This window comes from Papio anubis, chromosome 9, assembly GCF_008728515.1.
Source record: "Papio anubis isolate 15944 chromosome 9, Panubis1.0, whole genome shotgun sequence".
Classification (NCBI taxonomy): domain Eukaryota; kingdom Metazoa; phylum Chordata; class Mammalia; order Primates; family Cercopithecidae; genus Papio; species Papio anubis.
In genome coordinates, this window is record NC_044984.1 from 6,255,257 (window position 1) to 6,271,652 (window position 16,396).

A 16,396-nucleotide genomic window follows, 5' to 3' on the forward strand; every position below is an offset into this window, starting at 1 on the left:
GGAGGAAAAGGGGGCCCATGCCAAGAGCACCCAGTTTGTTTGCCTACAAAGGATTTTTCTTTCAAGTAGGATTTGTCCCATAGGCAAACTTGGCTTCTCCCACCTGGGGAAGTGGTATGCAGTACGCCCTCCCCCTCACTGAAACCACCTTCTTCATTCAACCCACTGCTCTCTTCCTCTTCCTCTGGCTTACCTTCTCCTTTTCAGCGTGCTTACTTCAAGAATTTCCTTCAGGAAGCTAGGCTGTACATACGAACCTCCCCAGGTTCTAACTGGAACTGGTTTTGCACACTTGGCATAGGGTCCCCAGAGCAGCCAGGTGCCCCTAAGCTCCATTACACTTCGATGTTTTTTGTTTAATCCTCCTTTGAAATTGGAAATGTTTCCTTCGACTCCAGGTGTGTGTTTCGGTGTAAGATTTCTGAACCTGTCCCTGCAGCAAGATTTTGCAGTGTGAGTCACTGAAATTCTCATCTTTGCGTGGGAGCCTTTGGTGAATTGTGCTTTCAGTGGTGAGTGGGTGTGGCAAGGGATGACCAGAACAGTGTTGGACTGGACTCCTTTGAGGGATAGGGGTGCTGGCAGAGTTGCAGATAAAGACTGAGGACAGCAATGCATGGGTTGTTTGTTGTTGTTGTTGTTGTTGTTTTTGGAGACGGAGTGTCGCTCTGTCACCCAGCCCGGAGTGCAATGGCTCGATCTCGGCTCACTGCAACCTCTGGCTCCCGGGTTCAAGTGATTCTCCTGCCTCAGCCTCCAAGTAGCTGGAATTACAGGCACACACTGTCACACCCAGCTAATTTTTGTATTTTTAGTAGAGACGGGGTTTCACCATGTTGGCCAGGCTTGTCTCAAACTCCTGACCTCAAGCAATCCGCCCGCCTTGGCCTCCCAAAGTGCTGGGATTACAGGCATGAGCCACTGCACCCAGCCTGCATGGGCTTTTTATAAACTTGGTTTTCAAAAGTCTGTATAAGAATTTGCCCATAAGTCACATTGGGACATGCTTCACCAACAGAAAGAGAAATCGTTGTCATTCCCCAAATATTCCCCAACCAACCTTCATGGGTCTTCCTTAGTATTTTCTCTGGGCAAATAATTGTTCTTTGTGGTTTCTTTTATTTTTATTTTATTTTATTTTATTTTATTTTATTTTATTTTTGAGACAGAGTCTCACTCTGTCACCCAGGCTGGAGTACAGTGGCGTGATCTCAGCTCATTGTAAGCTCTGCCTCCTGGGTTCATGCCATTCTCCTGCCTCAGTCTCCCAAGTAGCTGGGACTACAGGCGCCCGCCACCACGCCCAGCTAATTTTTTGTATTTTTATTAGAGACGGGGTTTCACCATGTTAGCCAAGATGGTCTCAATCTCCTGACCTCAGGCGATCCACCCACCTCGGCCTCCCAAAGTGTTGGGTTTACAGGCGTGAGCCACCGTGCCCGGCCTCTTTGTGGTTTCTGACTCTTATGAGACATTAGAAGATGGATCTGGATAAAAGGCCTGGTGGGAAAGGAATCTGGTCCAAATGAAGAGGATACAGGAGAGAAGATCTGGGTGGGTTTCAGATAATTTTTCACTGAAGTAGTCATTCATTTATGGAGTAATTATTTACTAATGACCATCCGTTCAAAGCATGTATGGGGCAGAGGAGATAAAAGAATGACTCAGAGGTCCCCTGGACCTCAGGGAGCTTGTGCTCTGCTGAGACAGGAGGCAAGCCCCAGATAGAGGAAGGGCAGAGAGTGCGAAGCGCGGATGCTGGAGAGGACAGGACGGAGGTGACACTGGCCTGCCCATGTGCTTGGCTTGCTCAGGGATTGCATTTGCCTTTTGCTTGGAGGAATGGGGGAAAATGGGTGGGGAAGCAGCAGGCTTGGCTTAGGTGACCACAATAGCATTCCGAGAGGAGGAGGGACTTGTACTAGCAGAGGCACAATGCATGAGGCTTAACTCAGGAAACTTGGAGAGGTTCATCTAAGGAGCAGACAAGGAGGACGCAGGGTTCAGTGGTGTCAGCTGCTGCGGGATCCCGAAACATGAGGATTCAGCAAAAGTCTTAAGACTTGCGGCCTCTTTCGGGTTGGGAGAGAGGCGGTGACGAGCCAGTGAGAACTTGGAGGTAGTTAAGCCGCCCGCTCAGGGGTGAAAGGAAAGCAGAGAGCACCCTGAAGGAGCTGCGAGGTTGAAGAAAAAGAGGGTTCTATTTTTGGTTTTGTTCTGTTTGGATTTTGAGGTTAGGGAGACCTGCCTGTGTCTTCGCAAAGCTCACAAAAGTGGCAGAGGCAGACCTGCACGGTCAGGAAAGAGGTTAATTAATGGAGCAGGTTCTTGAAGGAGACAGGAAGCTTGGAAAGAGAGACGCCTCTGCTTCTTTATTGTTTTATACACTTTGCTTTAGAATAATTTCAGATCTACAGAAAAGTGGCAGAGATAGTGTAGCCAATTCGCTCACCCTCCTCCCCAGTGCCCCCCATTGTACTGTCTCATATTACCATGTTTCATTTGTCACAACTAGGAAACCACCCTTAGTGCACTCTGTTAACTGAGCTCCGGACTTACTCGGATTTCACTAGTTTTTCATGTAACGTCCTGTTTCTATTCCAGGGTCCTATCCAGGACACCACAGGACAGTTGTCATGCCTCCTCAGTCTTCTCTGGGCTGTGACAGTTTCTGTCTTTCCTTGTTTTCCATGACCTTGACAGTTTGGAGAAGTACTGGGCAAGTATTTTGTAGACTGGGCTCAGTTGAGGTTTGGCTCATGTTTTCTCAGGGCCTAGCACCAGTGAAGAAATGAAGAAATTTCCAGTAAAACAATGGGAAAAAGTGACCCTTTTCCTCTCAGCCCTCTCAAAGGGATGGAACCGTTTTTTGGCCAGATAGCAAAGGAGCTTTTCCCAGCAAAACCAGAATGTTTCCATTTGGCTTTTCTTGGAAACAAAAGAGGAAACCATGGGCAGGGCCGTGGGCTGGGAGTGGAAGCTCTGGGCTCTCTCCTGCATCCCCGCCCGACCAGCGGGGGATACTGTAGGTTGCCATCCTCTCTCCACAGCCCTGGGAACAGGGCCCTGTCTCTCTGAGCATCTGCGTCAAACCTGCTGTGCTCCCGCGATGGTGGGCTGGAGTGGGGCAGCCATCGAGGAGATTGCGTGGTCAGCATGCCGCCATATGTCTGTTAATTAACCTGGGAGGAAGCCATCGATCCCTTGGCCTCCCGGACCCCTATATTCTCATTTAGGGAGTCCCTGAATAATTGACTTGGCACCATCTTTTCAGGGTTAAAGCTGTCTTTGTTTCTTGCCGCTGGCCACTCCCATTTAGTTTCTCCTGTTATTAAAGTAGCTGAAGCTAGGTGCAGGGGCTCACACCTGTAATCCCAGTGCTTCGGGAGGCTGAGGCAGGAGGATTGCTTGAGGCCAGGAATTTGAGACCAGCCTGAGAAACATAGTGAGACCCCTGGCTCTACAAAAAAAAAAAAAATAGGTTTAAAATATTAGCCAGGATTAAGGGCATGCACCTGTAATCCCAGCTACTCAGGAGGCTGAGGTGGGAGGATGGCTTGAGCCCAGGAGTCCAAGGCTACAGTGAGCTATGATTGCACCACTGCACTCCAGCCTGGGTGACAGAGCAAGACCCTGTCTCAAACAATAAAGCAGCTGGGGTGAAAGCCAGATGGGGGGAGGGGAGCCCCTCTATGCCACACCAGAAAGTGAGTTCTCCTGGAAAGTACTTTAGAGCGCCTTAGCGCTGCCTGACAACCGTGAAAGCCATTATTGGGTGGCACTGATTATACAAGTTTTGTGACCCTGTGACCCCAAGCCATTGTGACTCAGCCAACTGGAGCAATTTCTCCAACAGCGTTACAGAAAATGGGGCAGCTAATGGTTCACACAGCATCCCCTCCAGCCAGTTAACTCAGTCATTCTATCAGAAAAGGCAGCAGGGTTCACTCCTGATTTTCGTGAGCCAAGTGCTCCCAGTCATGCCCCTGGCCCGCCCTTTTCTCTGGGTTACTTGAACCTTTCTCCTCTCTTACTGTGAGTTGTTAAGCCTATGAGACCAAGACCTATGACAGCTTTTCCCATTTTTCCAGAGCCAGCTGCTCTTCCTTCCTGGTTGTAGTGAAATGTTGTAGCTTTGACAACCAAGCAGCGTGATGTAAGGTTTAAGGTAGGGTCCGAATGCAGGGGACTCCTGACTCCCAGCTTGGCCTGGCCTCTGGCCAAGATAAGACCTGAGAGCTCCTTTTCCCTCCTGGTTCTAGTTCTCCAGCCCAGCATCCTTCTTACCACCTGTGCACAGACACCAGATCAATGACTCAACTTAACCTATTGACTCAGGGTCCTTGACACTGGGGCTTTCTATAAGATGGAAGGGGCCTTACCCCTGGAGCTTCCACTGGGGTACCCTGTCATCATCCGAGCATGGAACATTCCCAGAGAGACGCAGCTCCTGCCCGTGAGAGGCTGCTGTGCAGAGCGTAGCTGTACCTCATCTTACAGCTTAGTTCCTTGGCAGGCCTGGGATTGTTTTCATTCTTTTCTGCAACTCACTTAGGAGTTTTCCCAGCAGATAAGGGGTGGGGTCATAACTTCACTCATCAGGGAAGGTAAGATGACTTGGAGATAATTGCTTGATAAGCAGAAGCCTAGAGCAAAAAGGACAGTAATGAGCACTGTCTCACTATCTCCCTGTGCGGCAAGAGCATCACAAAACCAGGGCGAGAGGGGAGGACCAGGAATGACAAACAGGTTGTGGCTAAATGTGGACCAAAATTGAGCTCCGTGGACCAAAATTGAGCTCCAGCCTACAGTTTTCAGGTTAACACTTTCATGTCCAGAAGGTGGCCAGCAGCCTCAGTCTTCCATTCCCAGGGGTCTGACTGGGCCTCCATGGGGTTGGGGTGGAAGGAGGGAAGGTATCACCTTTGTACTTTTAATGCTCAGGGACTCGGGGACCCAGGCCAGGACTTGCCACCTACAGAGTCAAGACCCACCCAGTGTGTGTTTGTGTAGTCCCTTGTGTATGTAGATTCAAGCCACATAACTCTTCTAGCCCAGAATGCTCCCAGCAGGGCCCGCCTCCCCGCCTAAGCTGACTGCAGTGCTCCTGACGGTCAGGGAGCCCACAGTCTGAATGCGAGTACCCTGTTTGGTCCAGGACAGTGGAGACTCACGCTTCTCCCCAACCAAGCAGTGATCTGCTTGCTGCCTTTGGATTAGGCCAGGAGACCCTCCCTCACTGGCCTGTCTTTTATTAAGAAGGAAAACCGGACCTGTGTTTGAACTCAGAGCTCTCAAGTTCATTTTAACACTAAAGTTCCTGTGCCTGTGTGAGTTTTTATCCTCTGCCTTGTCCAGCCGCGGGGCATGTGGCGTTGTACAGTCCTTACCAGTGTTTGGAGCTGCCTGCCCTAAGGTGGGGCTGAGAGGCTGAGAAGATGCTGAGCGACAGTCCACAGGCTGGGGAGTGAAGGGCTGGTGGGGCTTCGTGCTGGTAAAGTGAGGTTGTTCTCCCGGAGCCCATTTGGTACCTTCCTCTTCAGATGCACTTCTGATATTAACTCCTTTATTCTTTAGCCATACTTAAAAGGCAGGGAAGGGCCGCATCTTACAGTCCCTGCTTTACAGATGGGAACACGGAAGCAATAGAATATGAAGCCAGACTCTGCAGCCCCTCGTGGTGGAAGCACACCTCCCTGGCAGAAGCAAATCTGCTTATGTTCCTGGGGGTAGGTGAGGTTGTGACTGCTGCAGGCGGAGGTCTGGGTGGCCCTTCCCAGTGTTTCCACCTCCGCTGTCCACCCAGCACGCCCGCACTCACTGCCATATCTTGAGGGAAAGGAGAGGAGAAAAGAAGGAAGGAGGCCGGGCGCGGTGGCTCAAGCCTGTAATCCCAGCACTTTGGGAGGCCGAGACGGGCGGATCACGAGGTCAGGAGATCGAGACCATCCTGGCTAACACGGTGAAACCCCGTCTCTATTAAGAAATACAAAAAACTAGCCGGGCGAGGTGGCGGGCGCCTGTAGTCCCAGCTACTCGGGAGGCTGAGGCAGGAGAATGGCGTGAACCCGGGAGGCGGAGCTTGCAGTGAGCTGAGATCCGGCCACTGCACTCCAGCCTGGGCGACAGAGCAAGACTCCGTCTAAAAAAAAAAAAAAAAAAAGGAAGGAAAGAGAGGCCTATCCACACCGTGGGCTATCACCAGCTCCTATAGCTGAGAACCAAGGTCCCTGATGAGCGGGCTCTGGCCTAAGAGTGCCTCTGTGGAGGAGAGTGGGCCAGCAAAACCTGAGCCCACCCACTCCTGCGTCCAGCCGGCTACCACACTGGAGGCCTGTGAGTCACTCCCCCGGCAAGCCCTGGTACGGGCGACGACGAGGGAGCTCAGCTGGCGCTGAGTGGACTTGGCAGGAGGCCTCCTGCCCAGCATCTAGTTCAGCAGTGCCAGCGAGGGGAGGCCCTGACATGTCATTTACTGAGCAGCAGGTCTCCAGGGACGTTGCAGCTGCCCTCCCTGGTGCATGTGTGTCTGTAACTGCGTAACCATCACTCAAGTCAACCGTTAGAATACGACACCCCCAGCCACGTGGCACCTCCCTGAGCGTAATTTCCTCCTCCACCTAAGCATCACCGCTCGCAAGACGACAATGCTTTTCCTTTATCATTTATAGCCACATGTAAGCATCTCGCTCTGTGTGCATCCCTAAACAGCACAGCGGTTTTTCACTACATGGAATCGTATTGTGTATGTTCCTGTGGCTCTGGCTTCTTTGGTTTAGCATTGTGAGATGCACTCACAGTGTTGTGTGTAGCTGGAGTTATTCGTTTTCACTGCTGTATAGTGTTCTGTTGCCTATAAAATACCCCTGCGGCCAATGGGCGGCAGGTAGGTGACTGTTTATTCCTCCCTTGCTGGTATTTTTAGTACCTGAATTAATCAAACACACCCTGTAATGACATCTGCAACTACCAGGCGTCTATGAGGGGCAGAGACCAAGAGTGGTCACAGAGTCCTTTGCAAGTCTCACCCTTCAGCGCGCGGGGACTGCGTTTTGCCAGCAGCCAGAATTAATGCTGACGTCCTGTGTGTCTTGCAGCTTGCCGGGATTGCTGTCCTTGCCATTGGACTATGGCTGCGATTCGACTCTCAGACCAAGAGCATCTTCGAGCAAGAAACTAATAATAATAATTCCAGCTTCTACACAGGTGAGGGACGGGGAAGGCTCGGTGAATTCAGACTGCGTGAATTCAGACTCTGGCTCCAACGGAGTTCCTCCAACTTGGAGGCCCCAGTTGACCCAGGGACTTGGGCTTGGGAAGGACTTTTGCTCTGGCCACACTGGCCAGTCATGTCCCTTTCAAGTTGTGCAGTTTTTGTGTGTGTCATTGTGCCTGTGAATTTGCACTTAACTGATGTGGTTTCTTTTCCTGATGGCCAACTTGGGCATGTTGATGGTTTTCTGATGTGATATTGCGTCTGCCAAAGTTGCACCCATTCTTTTTTTTTCTTTTTTTCTTTTTTTGAGATAGAGTCTTGCTCTGTCACCCAGGCTGGAGTGCAGTGGCATGATCTCGGCTCACTGCAGCCTCTGCATCCCAGGTTCCAGCGATTCTCCTGCCTCAGCCTCCTGGGTAGCTGGGATTACAGGCGCATGCCACCACACCTGGCTAATTTTGTATTTTTATTTGTATTTTTGGTAGAGACAGGGTTTCACCATGTTGGTCAGGCTGGTCTCGAACTCCTGACCTCGTGATCCACCCACCTTGGCCTCCCAAAGTGCTGGGATTACAGGTGTGCACCACCACTCCCGGCCAGTTGAACTCATTCTTGAGGGTTTACAAACCTCCGTTCTCATCTCTGATGCTCTCTCCTAATTATGTCTTCTTATCCTGCATAATTTCCTTAATCCAATTCCTTGTCCTGGGGATCTGCAGTGCTGGAGGAAGATATAGATGGGTTTCCTCTTCACTGTTCAGATAGGGACTCTGAGACTCAGAAAAACATCAGCCTCCTGGAAAACACAGCAACAACAGGAGGGACTAGAATGGACTCTGCCCAGCCCTTTGGACCCCCTGGTACTGGGGTAAATGCTGTGGTGTTTCGTTTTATTTGTTTGTTTTTGAAACGACTTTTGCTTTGGGAGAAAGGCTTCCAGTTTAAACCTGCCTGGGATCCTCTGAACATGAACAGACTTGGCAGGGTTTTTTTTTCTACACTCAGGCAGCCTTGCTAGCACCATTCCGTCCCTCTGGTTGCCGTATCACCACGTCACAGCTCCCTTCAGAGGAGGGGGATCCTGGGGCTTGCCAAGCGCAGTTGCCTGCGTCTGCATGAATTCAGACTCTGTGGCTGTATTCTGCCTGGCTTGGAGGTAGGAAACTTTTCATTTGTGAGAAACAAAGGAAACCTCCTATTTTTAGGATGACACTGACATGTTGTCAGGCTCAAAGTGTAAGTTTGGTCACTTCCTTCCCACCCACCAAAAAAGTTATTTTTACAAAGGAGGGAGAAAACAGTTATCTCCCAGTCCCTCAGGGAGAAGCCAGGCTGGCCAGCCGTGTAGACCTTCCCTTTCCCACCTCTTGAACCGGGTAGGGAGAGTCTTTAAAAACAGCTCATTGGTTGCGTAACATTTGAGCCCTGTGGATAGTTTTGCTGGGTTTACTGCCTTTTATTGTTAGCTGGAGTTTTTTGGGGTGTGTCTCTCTATTGTCGGAAAGAAAGTGACAGAAAGCACAACGTATGTTTAAAAAGAAACTACACATACACACAGAGGTTTTAGGGAAAAGGTTTCTATAGCGCCCTGACTTGTTTTAGCAACAGAACATTTTTTGCGAGTCTGGAACAGGCTTAGAATGCAGAGCGGGAGGGAGGAGCCGAGTGCGGGAGCTGGGGAAGACTCCACGCTCCACACCATGTTCCACCGTGTTCCAGAAGAGAGCCCTGCGTTGGGGGAGCAGGTCTGCCAGCAGGAGCAGGCACAGTCAGGCCCGCTTTCCTAAGCAAAAGCCCTGTGGCCGGTGCCTGTGTCTCCAAAGAGAGACTCGGCCCTCCCTTGTCCTGGCTGCTTCTAACAAACCACTTTTTCTTTTCTGTTACCCAAAGCGTCTATGGCTGATTCTTTATAGTTTCAGATGTGGGAGGTAAGAATCTCATGGGTAAGAGGATGGAACTGGGAGGAAGAGTCCTTCTCCTAGCAGATGAGCTTGGAGTGCCAGCCACACCCTGGCTGCTTTTCCAAGGGAGAGTCATGGGGTGACCACCCCTTGCACTGGGCCACCAGCTGTCTGCAGAGCAACCCACAGGCCATCCTGACCGTGCGGCTGACTTTTCAGGAAACCCGAACAGCCCAGGGGTGTCTTTTCTCCAGTGGGGCCACTGCTTACCAAGTAGAGAAAAAGTGTATCACCAGGCAGAAAAGCAAGTGAAAATCTTCCCAACATGCAGACAGTCCGTGGTGAGTCCAGAACGGCTGACGGCCTTATATGGGCCTTCTCTCCAGTCCAGGCCTGGAGATGCAGCCCGTCAGCAAGATCCCTAATCCCAGGCTGCAAGCATGTTGGGGAACTTCGTTTTCTTGGTCCTAGGCCAGCAGCCTTTCCCAGCTCCCTGGTGTCCCTCCAGATCCATGGCTGCTGAATGAGGGCTTCTAGGAGGGCTCCAGCCAGAGGCCGCGAATGCCCCCCACTTCCTCGGCCAGCCCCCTATCCATCACGAAGTGCCTGGTGATTTTCAGGACATGCGACACTTGGCCTCAGTGAGCGACACTTGGCCTCAGTGAGCTGGTGTCCCCATCCTGGCTTGTGACCTGGGGCAGTTCGTTTTGTTGCTCTGGGCTTCATTTTTCTCCCTCCTGAAACCAGCACGGCTTACACACCCACTCCCCTCTGAGGCAAAGAAGTACAGTGTGTGGCAAATGGAATTCCATGGTGGCACTTATTCCTGTGAACTCGGGAGGGTGGGGAACAAAGACGGAACCAGTGGGGGCAGAGGTGGGGTTCCTCTGAACACCTGATGGAGTTATTTGGATATAATAAACTTTTATTACAGGCCAGACGCCCTACGGGATTTTGTTCTTCTTTACACAAATGGGCGTGGTGAATGCTCTTTGCAAGACAGAGCTGGTGTGGGGACAGGCGCCTGCTGTGTCCTCTCCCTGGCCTAAGCTGAGAGCCCTGATGAACAGTGAAAAACACTGTTCCATTTCTTGTGTAAAGGACACCCTGGCTTATGCTACTGCTGCTACACCAGCCTTTTTTTTTTTTCCCCTAGGCCTGTAATGTCAGCCTGAAAAAAGCAGAATAAACAACCCTTAAGCAAATTCATACCGTAATCCTAGAGAAGGCTCTGTGATGGATAAGTTTTTCCATGAGTCAGACAGCAAGCTAACATTCACTTGTTGTATAAGGAGGAACACTTTGTCATTTGTCATCAGCAGCCCTGGCTCACAAGCTTGGGGTGTAAGCGATGAGTAGCCTTTCCAAAGGGAAGCACTGAACAGCCCTTGTGAAAACGCAGCCCAAGCCCTGCAGTGGTTCCGTGACTTCCATGGGGCCTGCTTCCAGATGAGCTGCCCTAGAGCTTGCTGGCTGCTGCTGAGTCCCCAAACACAGCTGCCAGGGAATCGCTTCCCTTTTCCCCTGACTAGAGAGGGCTAAAGCTAGGCACTGCAGATCTGTGGCCATCCACGCAAGATTTAAAGCCCACAAAACCCTTGATCTTAAAATCTTCCTCTGCTGAGCCCTAGCATGAATATTTAATATTAACCACAAGCCGCATTAGGAGAATGGTCTCTTTCTTTGCGTGGGAAATACTTTTCCCTTTAGTAGCTCATTGCAGCTAATCCAACTCCCTTGGCCTCTGCCAGGACCACCAGGTTCATGCACTGGGATCTGGACTTAGAGAAAACATGTCTGCCTGTTGGTTCCCACTCTACTGTATTTCATGTGCTTGTAAATCCTTTTGATCTCTTAATACCTCCTGTTTATTCAGCCCCTGCTATGGAGCTCAAAGGAGTGACCTCATCCTTCCTTGACTTGCCCCCATGAGATGGGGAGAAACTGGGGCCTTTTCTCTGTCCCCATGTGAGAGAACCAAAGGAGGCTGCCCTCTTACCCAGTGCCCCATGCGTGGGGCTGCACGGCCTCCCCCAGCCCAGCCTGTGGCCTCACAGCGTTTGACTGCCCAGGAAGATGCGACCTGACTTGAGGACAAGCTACATTTGTCCCCGTGCCCAGTCTGGGCCAGGCATGCACAAGAACAATACCCATATTCTTGCACCGTGGGGTTTGCCAGTAACCAGTAACCCCACGTGACTTGACCTCACGACGGATGTGGGGGAGAAGGGGGAGGAACAAACGCTCTCTGTGTGCATTCTGCTCTGTGCTGCCCGTGAGCCTCAGCTGTGGGCAGACTACGTGGTTTGTTGCCTGCAAAGCCTCAGCCCTGCTCGGGTGCAGATGTGGGACAGTGAAGTCAGTGTGTCACCTGCCGAGGGGTCTCATCGAGTGTCCTGCTGTGCATCGTGGGGAAACATCACAGACTTTCTCTCGCGTGTGCGTTTTCAGCCCCTACTTCAAGGATGTCTCTGGTCCCAATGACAGGACCGCAGGGAGACAGCAGCAGGTTAACATTCGCCACGGTGGTTATGAATGACTATTACTCATGTTATAATTAACAACAGCTAGCATTTGTTGTGCACATGTGGATTATATCACTTAATCCTCACGGCAGTCCTGGAAGTGGGCATTATTGCTACTCCTGTTTTACAGACTAAAAAACTATTGCACAGAGAGGTGAAGTGGCTTCCCCAGAGTCACAGAGCTGGTGCTCTCGACACGTGACAGTAGCCTCTCCCAAGGCTAAACAGAACATGCCTGCAAGACAGGGCGGCAGAGACTTCTCTGCTGGTTTTCCCAGGGGGCCCATGTAGGGCTGGGGTGCTGATTAAGGGAGTAGTCCCTGCAGGACAGCTGTGGCTTCTCAAGAATAGAACTGCGGGGTGGCCCCTCTGGACATTCATGCCTTTGGTGGGCTGTGGAGCGAATGGGGCCAGTGCTGCTTCACTGTATTTCTGTCCCAGGGGGTTGCATTGTTCTGGGTTTGGGCAAAAGTTATAGAGGTCGCTGCCCTTCTCTCACCTCCTTCCCATCAGCCACTCAAATCAAGGGCTTAGTGATGGTGTCACTCATCCTCTCCTTAGCAAGGAGGAGCCTCTTCACCCTGAACCTGGAATAACTGGAATAAAATAATAGAGATCTTTTGAAATTTCCAGCAATATACCTCTTTAATTTTACTCGTAAGGAAATTGAGGCCCAGAGAGGGAAAATGTCTTACCCCAGGTCACACAGCAATCAGCATCAGTGTTAGGGCCAAAGAAGGGTCTTCTGACACCCAGATCTGTGTCCTTTGCACTAGAGTCAGGTATTGGACCTTTGCCAAGAGGTGCCTTGGGGCGTTCCTAACTGTGTGTGCCTCACCACCACCCAGCAACAGGGCAGGGAGGCCCGCCTTCTGGGAACAGGCAGAGTTGGTTCCCCCCACCCCTGGGTAGGGTAGGGGGGTGCCTAGGTGTGCACGGCCCCTTCCTGCTGGAAATCTGCTCTGACAGCATCCTCTGTAAGGCAGGGTCCCAGAAGTTAGCCAAAGTGTGGAGGGTGTATGCTAACTAGCTTGAGTGGACTCATCTTGCTGGAAAGAGCTGAGAGACTGGAGCAGCTTGCATTCCCAATGTGGGGATGCCCGTGGGTATTCTCTGTCCTGGATTGAGGGCTAATGGGCACCTTCCAGAAGGGCTGAGGGTAAGGTAGGCACATAGACTTGATGAAGTAGAGTCATGGAAGAGAGGCTGGTGGGAAGGAGACCTAGGGGCAGAGGTGGAAGAGGAGGCTGTAGTTTAAGGAAAGGGAACTTCTTCCCCGAGAGGAGGGGAATAAGGAGTCGGGGAGGCAGGAGTTAGGCAGAGGGAAACAAATTGCCGAAGATGCCTGAGCCTCTGAACTGATGTCTCCACACGTGTGTGCTTCCTCTGTCCTCCCGCAGGAGTCTATATTCTGATCGGAGCCGGCGCCCTCATGATGCTGGTGGGCTTCCTGGGCTGCTGTGGGGCTGTGCAGGAGTCCCAGTGCATGCTGGGACTGGTGAGTCTCCCCTCGGCATCCCCGTGGCCACCCTGACTCCCACCGCCAAAACCTCAGCAGGCCCAGACCCAGACCCACAGAACAGATGGAGGGGGATGGGGTCGAGAAGGTACCCAAAGGGCACGAGCTGTCCTCAGCCTGGGCCCCTCCCCAGTGTGAGGCATAGCCCCTCTTCCTTTCTGGAGCCTGTCTTATCGCTTCCCCTAGGCAACTAAAAGGACTTTGTTTCCCCCTTTTCTCGAGGACCACGTTTGCTTTTTTTCCCTGAATCCACAGGTACCTTTGCCTTCTTCTTGTTTCAAAATCTGTTTTGATCTTTTCCAAACTCTATGGAGTAGATTCACTCCCTTTACTTCCCCAAATCTCTGCGTCTTTTGTGAGCAATGGTAGTTTCCTGCTCACTGACTCTTAACTAACGCCTTGTAAATGCTAGTTCTGGGCTCGGCTGTGCTCAGCTCTTTCCTCATGTCCGGGCACCTTGCTTCACTGTGGCCTCTGTCCTGGGCTTGGTTAACTGCCTGTTCTGTGAACTTCTTCCCTGCCCCTTCTAGGCTATTCATTTGTGCCACCAGATGCCTGTTCCCCAGGGAGTTGTCCTTCCTTGTCCCAAAATACCCTTCGATTTTCCTGGCTGGTTGGCTGGGACTGTTCTCACCCCGTCCCCTCGCTGCCTTCCAGTTCTTTGGCTTCCTCCTGGTGATATTCGCCATTGAAATAGCTGCGGCCATCTGGGGATATTCCCACAAGGATGAGGTAGGTTTTTCCCATGAGATCTCTTGGGTTTGGGAGTTGGGGGATGGGGGACAGTGAAGCAGAGGGCAAGTCCTGGCTGGGCACTTTGTTCCGCTTTCAGCTGTTGACCAGGCCCCTTATCTCATCGCGTGCCTGTGTGCCAGCGAACATGCCCTCCTCGGGGCAGGGAATGTCAGCGCGCTTACTGTCCTGTGCGAGATTGTGTCAGTCATGGTGTTAGCTTATAGTAGATGTTCAGGAACTACCCGTTGGGCCTGTGCGTGTGTGTGTCTGTCCGTCTCACACCTCAGCAGCCCTCTCCCCCAACTTTTAGAAAGATTACTCAAAAAATACAGGCTTTCTGTGGGCTGGACACCCTTGCCTCCTCCTCTGATCTATAAATAACACGTTCAAGTGCTGCCCCCATGAGCCAAGTGCTGCCCCCAAGCCTGTGCAAGGTCCACAGATGTTTGAACTATGGGCCCCACTTCCGGAGACTTGGCCATCTAGTATGGGAAAAAGACATGAAATCGACAAGGGTCATAGAGGTGATTTATATCCAAAGTACTATGGGATTTGAAAAGGTGGGGTGGGGAAGGGAATCTCTTTTGGCTTCATAGACAAGGAAGCCGTGAAACCTTGAATGAGAGATGTGTTCAGGAGGAAAGTTAGTGGAGGCAGGGGACTTCCAGTCAAAGGGGTTGAGCATGGCTGGGCTTGGGCTTACGTGGGGAGCCCTGCAGACTTTTGGACCAGGATGGGCCATATCAGAGTAGTGTTTTTGGAAGGGCTACCTTGTCATGTTCAGCAGGAAGGGGGAAGGAAGAGAGATGCTGGAGGCAGGAACCCTATTGTTTTGTTTTGTTCTTGAGACTAGTCAAGTACGGTAGTGGGAAGCAGGGAAAAATGGAACAAGGACTTCCATCTGTAACTGACGTGAGCAATCCATTGAGATAACTCACCACTTTTAGACCAGCCAAGGGAACTCTGTTTAAAAAAAAAAGTAGGCCGGGCCCGGTGGCTCAAGCCTGTAATCCCAGCACTTTGGGAGGCCGAGACGGGCGGATCACGAGGTCAGGAGATCGAGACCATCCTGGCTAACACGGTGAAACCCCGTCTCTACTAAAAAAATACAAAAAACTAGCCAGGTGAGGTGGCGGGCACCTGTAGTCCCAGCTACTCAGGAGGCTGAGGCAGGAGAATGGCGTAAACCCGGGAGGCGGAGCTTGCAGTGAGCTGAGATCCGGCCACTGCACTCCAGCCTGGGCAACAGAACGAGACTCCGTCTCAAAAAAAAAAAAAAGTATCCAAGCAATAACAGCTACAGCCATAGAAATAGGAAGGGATCATTGTGAAAAATGTCAGAAAGATGCTGAAGGAAAAATGCTGGCTGTTGGTCTGTTAACTGGATGTGGGTGAGCATCAAAGGGACAGATATGCATTAAATTGGGATGTACCAGATGCAGGCACATAATAATATATCCCCTATATTATAATACAATAGCTGACACGTCCTCCAGATTTACTCTGTACTGGACATAGTGGCAAAGGGCTTAATGTGCAATATCTCATTTAAATTCTCACAATAACCTATGAGCTATAGGGACAAATGTGGAAACTCCGTACAGAGAGGTTTAGTAATTTGCCAAAACTCATACCTAAGTGAAGAGAAAAAGAAGATGGAAGCCTGAGGAAATAGTCAAGTCAGGAGTAGTAGTTTTTAAAATATTATTATCCTTTAGAGCGTAGAGATTCAATTTAGGAGGGAAGCAGAGCTGAAGAACTGACCAAAGTATAAGAGACAGGGAGAAACGGCCAGAGCGGGTTTCTGGAGGATGTGGGAGGAGATGGGAAGTGCCCAAAGGCCCCGAGAGAAGGCAGTGCTAGTGGCTGCCATCTGCCCAGTGATGTCCAAGCACATGGCCGAGAGCTTAAAGAGAGAGAACAAGATGGAACACGTAACATTTGTTCGTGGAGAAAGGTGTGAAAATGCCGCCTCTGCCCCTCTCTTGTCTGCCCATTGTAGGTGATTAAGGAAGTTCAGGAGTTTTACAAGGACACCTACAACAAGCTGAAAACCAAGGATGAGCCCCAGCGGGAAACGCTGAAAGCCATTCACTATGCGGTATGTCGCCTTGGCAGAGACACCCTCCTGCGCTCACTCCGGACCGTGTCTGCACACAGCGGTGCTGACTGTACCAGACCAGTGCAAACATTCTAATCATCTTTTTAAAATGTGTTTCTCTCATCCCCATCCCTGCCTTCTCGCTGTAGTTGGACTGCTGTGGTTTGGCTGGGGCCGTGGAACAGTTTATCTCAGACATCTGCCCCAAGAAGGATGTCCTCGAAACCTTCACCATAAAGGTAAACTCAGAGCAAGATCCTGGTGCCCCTGCACCATTACTGTGGGCAAACCCTGTAAACATAAAAGTGACAGCAGCCAAGTGCTGCTTCAGAAAGACCCGGTCTGCCTGTGAAAGGGTCCCAGGGCACCCATCTCTTTCTCCCCTACTTTGGGCCCTCT

General features: G+C 51.1%; 1 protein-coding gene across 1 annotated transcript in view; it reads left to right on the top strand.

Annotated features, from left to right (window-relative positions):
* The window catches only part of CD9 (CD9 molecule), a 37,827-nt gene that overhangs the window by 18,301 nt on the left and 3,130 nt on the right, over positions 1-16,396 (top strand). Inside the window, exons 2-6 of the mRNA XM_003905840.3 lie at positions 7,098-7,206; positions 13,043-13,140; positions 13,819-13,893; positions 15,899-15,997; positions 16,147-16,236. Coding sequence (XP_003905889.1) covers positions 7,098-7,206; positions 13,043-13,140; positions 13,819-13,893; positions 15,899-15,997; positions 16,147-16,236 — 471 coding nt within the window. The remainder of the gene's footprint in view (positions 1-7,097; positions 7,207-13,042; positions 13,141-13,818; positions 13,894-15,898; positions 15,998-16,146; positions 16,237-16,396) is intronic.